We start from the raw sequence: 6,000 nt of genomic DNA, 5'->3' as shown, positions 1-6,000 counted from the left end.
TGGGAAATGCTATGGGTTGTCTATCTTTACTGATTGGTTAGACAGATTTTTATCTTTTTATCTACAGCTAGTAAGGCTGGGGGCTCAAATCAAAGACAACCCCCTTGCATATTAGGGGATGTTTATCACACAATATGTAAATCCGATCTTTGCATCATTTTGGAAAATATGTAAATTTTTAAACCATGAACTGACAGCAACATGCAAGGATAAATGATGAACTCCGTTATCAGTGCATTTAAACATACATCTCATAAAACAAGTCAATCCTTTCACTTGTCTTGAGTAGATTTTCCACATTCATCGCCAAGAGCAAGAATGCAGATAGCAAGAGGTGCATATCTGTGCAGATCTTACAAGATAAAGACATGGCTAAAACTAAACAAAGCCACGTAATGACTTCTGAAACATGGAAATAAAGAGGACCTTTCGGAAGGCCTGTCATTTTGAAACTCCTTAAAGAAACGGTTTCTTCTCCAATAAAAAACTGTCCCATCAGTTGGATCATGTGTTATATTCAAAAGGTTGTGGTGGTTGAGGTTCTCCATCCTCAACAGATACAGCCGATGCAGGTGCTTGGGGGATTGATGAATTTCCAGATGATGCTAATGATGAAGGTGCATCAGTCAAAACAAACACTTCTGGTTCTGATGGCTTGGTGTCCCTTAGCAAAACAAACCCCGAAGGCATTAATTTAGTGGGCACATATCTACTCTCTTCAAAAAACTTAATATACTTTTCCTGCGCTGGAACAACTCGAGCAGGATTTGAGAGAATTTCACAAGATGGCTCAGCTTCAGCTTTCTTTTCAGATGCATTATCCACCTGCAAAAATGAAATTAACCTGAATAAGAATTAAGGCAGAGCTTATGTAGACAGACAAATACAGAAGAAGCCCAAGATCAAAAAGTTAAGCAGCAAAAAGCATTAAATAAGTGTTAAATTGACCCTGATTTTCTCATTACAACCATGACCATAAACAACAGTGGTGTGATACACTACATCCTAGATTTCAACTACAATATCCCCTACAGAACCTTTGTACCCATTTTCACTGGACAAAAAATTCATTACATATAATTAGGTGGCAATAAGACACAGATATCATAGATATGAAATGGGAAATAACCAACAAGTGGTGACAAGACCAAAATAGCTATGATATGAAATTTGACAAATAACCTTCTAAGTTCTAACTATAATAACAGTTCACTGAATGGAAAGAGATGTTGACTTCTGGACTGCCATTTAATAAATACCCATTTACGTTAAGAACTTGTAGAAGTATGGAATCAAGTTGCAGGTGGCAATTACCTGCATTGCTTCCCCCTCCTTATCACTAGATTTTGGGCCTTTCATGGGTCCTGCTTCACCAGAAATGTTTCCCTCATCCATAGCAGTTTTCTGATCTGTTTCTTTCTTTGCTCTAGCTTTAGCCTTTGCTGATGTAGACAAAACAACAGTTGGTAATTTTACTGCAGAAGTTGTTGTTGGAGGTGTTGTAGGACGAGGGTACTCAAATAATGAGGGCTTGGCATGTGAAAGAAACTCAAATTTTGGGACCTTCAGTTCATAATTGAGCCCAATCAAAGCAGTAGGTGCAAAAGAGAGGCTCAGAAAATATACAAGTGGATACCAATACCAAAATTGACTAAATACTGCCATACCAACAACAACAGTAATTCTGTCATGCTTAGTCCTGGATGACAACTTAATTGAGACATTCCGACCACCTGCATCTAAAATACCAGAAGCTAAAATTGCACCCATCTTGCTCATGGTGTCTTCATGCTTGTCAAGAATGATCTTCTCAAGTTGACGCCTGAAGTAAGAAATAAAAACAATGTCAGGCTGATAAAAAGATCTGTTGCAGCAAAACCAGGAGTTTGAATGCAATATAATAGCACCATCAGTCTCTATAGGATATAATTCTACCTTGAAATGCCAAAATTTAGAAGTTATTATTTCAACTGGAAACTTTGCATTAAAAATTGACAATATAAGTGCAACTACAATGGCAACAATGAACATTTGTTTTCTAAATAAAAGCTTACAGCATTGTATAATAGCATACCTGAAGCTACCTACACGAGGTTCACGTGCCTCATTTGTTTGCACAAGAACCATAGCCATGGCTATAAGAGCACCTTGACGAACAAAATCTACCACATCTGATGTTAACGGTTCCAGCAGTGAAATGGCCTCACTTAATGCTGTGCCTGCACAAGAGATACCCACTGCCAAGGCTGCTCCATATCTGACATGTGGATTATATGACTCGGACAACAAAGAAACTATTCGTGGGGTCTGTAAAATTTGCAAAGTTTGATTTAGCACCAGTGTAAAGAATCAAGACAGAATATACTGACCCTTTGATATTATTCTTGAAATATTGAGCCAAATTCAAGATGTAGCACAAAAGTTATAACAAATCAAGTCTAAATTGATCAAATAATAAAAACATGGTACACTGTAGGATAGCGTATAAACCTGCTCAGGTTCAGAGTATAAAACAAATCCAAGTGCCAGCACCGCAGTTCTTCTCACATCATCACTAACATCGGAAACAGCAAAGTGCAACAGATGACGAATGGCTTTGTTATTGGATGTGCCTCTGTATGCGAGGGCCAGAGCATACATCCCACCATAGCATAGAATTGGATCCTGATCACGAGTCATTTGCTCTATAAGTGTATCAGCCTCTTCTTCTCTTCCATAGACAGTTAGTGCGATTCCAAGAGCCAGACCTCTGTACAAAATTATTTACAAATAGACATTAAAATCTGGGGGAAAGTTTAGACTCGAGTAGAATTAGTGAAGGAAAAACAAATCTTCAAATGGTATTTTCACATGAAATACTTCTGAAAAGTTCAAACATAAGTAACCGACAACACCTGATAATCTTTTCATGTTGGGTATCATGTGCATATGCAAGCATCTCACTGGCCTTTTCACTTGCAGTTCCAACCATAAGCAATCCCATACTTATGCCTGCAGCCTCTCCAGCAACTGCACTATCTAAGTAAAGAACATTCTTGACATCCTCATAAATCTCTTCATCAGCAGTTCCCAAAGCAGCCAAACCCAGTCCCAAACATGCACCATGTTGAATTATCTTTTGCAATCACCACAAATTTGTAATAAGTGCTTTGAAAACAAATATTTGATTTGAAAAACACATTTTTCATTAACAGTTCTATACATCAAATGATACCAATAGCTGAAAGTTAGGTGGACACTCACTTCAACATTTGTACTGCGCAAGCTTTCACGAAGAAACTCCTTAATGCCTTCTCCATGGTTTGCATGGATAAGCCCTAAAGCATACAAGGCTCCACCTTCTGAATATGGGCTTCCACCCCCAGATGAACCATTCTGAGGAAGATAAGGAGCCATCAAAGATCGACCTTGTTGAAGGTGACCCCTGTGAATAACACCTAGACCAGCAGTAGCACTGAACTTTGCCCAATTTGTGGCTCTGCTAAGCCATTCCTGGTAAGAGAATGTGCTAAAAGTTAGAATTCTAGCTGATTAAAATAATATCCCAAAAAATGCAATAAGTAGGTGAGCCAAACAGCCTGAAAAAGAAAGGCATATGACCAGATTTTCTCTCAGGAATGTGTCTACAGTGGTTCCAGCATGCATGAGTGCATTTGCATATATGGTAGCACTGTGGCAGACACTGTTCCGCATCTCAACAGATTGCTTTATTGTCTTCAGTATCAGAAGATCTGCCCTGCAACATTAAAAATACTGTTATAAGTCATAATCACTCCGACTGTCAGGTTACTAATTCTGATGGTGTTCAAAGTAGTTGGACAGATCTAAAAATTCATATATAAATGTCGCAATGTTATGTTTGGAATGAAAAGAACATGAGATATTGTTGACTGAATGATCCGATGAATAAATATATAATCTTAGACATTGAAACTAAGCCACAGGATACTCTCCTTGTAGGCCACATGTGCTATGTCCACATGTCCAACACTTGGACACCCAGCACTGCTCACTTAATCATCAGACAATGAGACATTAATGGGATATGTGTCTTGTGCATGTTAAACAATCATGTCACATGTATCGTGACATTGGCCAATGGCCAAATCCTGTGTTATGACTTGCATATCAGACACTCATGGGACACACGTATCGTGCATATTTGACAATCAGGTTACATGTGTCCCCATGTTGGCCAGTGGCTAAGTCCTGTGTTGGCACAGGCCAATTATGTTCAACATACCAATAATTAAATCTTAATGAGCCAGTCCTAGAACTGAACACTTTGGATGATGGTGATCCTCTTCAAGGGTCATCTACCACACCAACAGATGCAGCACTTGCACTGCATACCTAGGAGGGAGGAGAACAACCACAGTTTTAGCAGTAGTGATATTGATGATTTTGATTAGAAGATCGAAGTGGACAAGCTATGAGATTCTTCTACCCTATTTCGTATTTGCAAACAGCTAGACCAATATTCTTGCCCGACAACTCTTTTCTGAGTGATTGCTTTTCTCTCTTGCTTGGACTTTGTCTTCACCTGGGCTCTGAAACCATGTTAAATTTAGTTAACAATGGTATGTTTTATGCTTAGCACAATTACTTCAATGTTTCTTAAGTAGCCCAATAGCAATTTCCAATTTAGATTTTGAGTCGTAATCACATTAACCATTAATCACATTGAAAGTAAAGTAGATAGAACATAAAACAATATGCAAAAGACAAGCCCAGACAAGACGACACTAGATTTGGCAGATGCCAAGGAAAAACCCCAAGATGGGGAAAACCCTTTGATCAATTCTTCATATGATTATTATCAAAATGGTGCGAAAAGAGAGAGAGTACAAAAGTCAAATTGACTTGCCCAATTCAAAGTCAAAACAACCCTGTCAATTTCTGCAGTCAAACTTCAGCCCTAACCAAAAAGTCAACGTTGGTCAAAGCAGCAATAGAATGTTCTCAAAACAGTTCGGTCTTCCCCAGTGAAACTCGGCCTAATCAGGTGGTCAAAGTTAGCCCAAAACAGTGACAAAGTCAACAGTCAAACTTGATCAAACTGTTGTCCTGAAATCTGCAGTCAACCTACAATTTGGTTTGCGGTCAAAGTGCTCAGAAAACCTTGGTTTCTGTGCCAAAAGTTGTGTCCTGCTGAGACAAATATCCCCAAAAGATCGAAGTCAAATGATGCCCAAAAGGTGTTGGTCAACGTTGGTCAAACTGCAGTCAACTCTGTAATTTCGGCCCTGTAATTCAGCTTCTGAAATTCATCCTTCTTGATCCACACGTGTGAGAGAGAAGAATGCCCAATGTAGTACGAACCAATGAGACAAAGAGAATGTGTGAGTGAAGAAGATGCCAAATGAGGTGAAATGTCACTTGTATTTATACAAGTAGTTGAGGGTGAAGTGACACATCCATTGGGCTTTCTGAGCCTACATGATGATGTGGCTGACCTTGACAATTTGCACATGTGTGGGCATAAATTCAAAATCACACTTTTGCTTGTCCAAATGAGATGATCTTTATATCAATTTTGGTCCTCTCAAAAAGAGGAATTTAATGCAATCATCATCTCCATCAAATGAGTTGTCCTAAGGTGGAATTTGGCCCTAGTTGCCAATTTTAACAAAGATCCAATGCTATGGTTGTCAAGAATATGGGCACTACAAGAGAGATTGTCCAAAATTCAAGGACAACAAAAAGAAAGGAGAAGTGGGAGGTGAAGGACCTCCACCATGGCAATCAAGATGAGAAACATTATGATGAGATACATCTTAGTAGGAGATGGCATCATACTAGAAGCATATCGTTGAAGCAAGAGCTCATGATATCATTAGAAAAGCTTGAAAGAATAGCGAAAATAGAAGTCTACATGGATGTAACAAACATCATATAAAGGAAGTAGCTCTTTGTAACTTAGCACAACATTGTGTAAAGCCATATGGCTTAGAAAGTTTCTTGTGAATCTATTCAAAAGAAGGATGGAAGCGACTAACA

At 38.7% G+C, this 6,000-nt stretch overlaps 1 protein-coding gene across 1 annotated transcript in view; it reads right to left on the bottom strand.

Moving 5' to 3' along the window:
• Positions 1-202: 202 nt before the first annotated feature.
• The window catches only part of LOC149170727 (26S proteasome non-ATPase regulatory subunit 1 homolog A-like), a 67,791-nt gene continuing 61,993 nt past the window's right edge, over positions 203-6,000 (bottom strand). The window contains exons 8-14 of the mRNA XM_089423999.1: positions 3,601-3,736; positions 3,244-3,492; positions 2,895-3,115; positions 2,491-2,749; positions 2,075-2,307; positions 1,315-1,822; positions 203-825 (exon numbers count right to left, since the gene is read on the bottom strand). Of these exons, the coding sequence (XP_089280125.1) occupies positions 505-825; positions 1,315-1,822; positions 2,075-2,307; positions 2,491-2,749; positions 2,895-3,115; positions 3,244-3,492; positions 3,601-3,736 (1,927 nt within the window). The 3' untranslated portion in view covers positions 203-504. The remainder of the gene's footprint in view (positions 826-1,314; positions 1,823-2,074; positions 2,308-2,490; positions 2,750-2,894; positions 3,116-3,243; positions 3,493-3,600; positions 3,737-6,000) is intronic.

Source organism: Pinus tabuliformis, chromosome 4_2 (genome assembly GCF_031772625.1).
Source record: "Pinus tabuliformis cultivar Carrire ecotype Pingquan chromosome 4_2, CPIR1, whole genome shotgun sequence".
Lineage (NCBI taxonomy): Eukaryota > Viridiplantae > Streptophyta > Pinopsida > Pinales > Pinaceae > Pinus > Pinus tabuliformis.
This window is presented reverse-complemented; position numbering and strand designations above follow the sequence as displayed.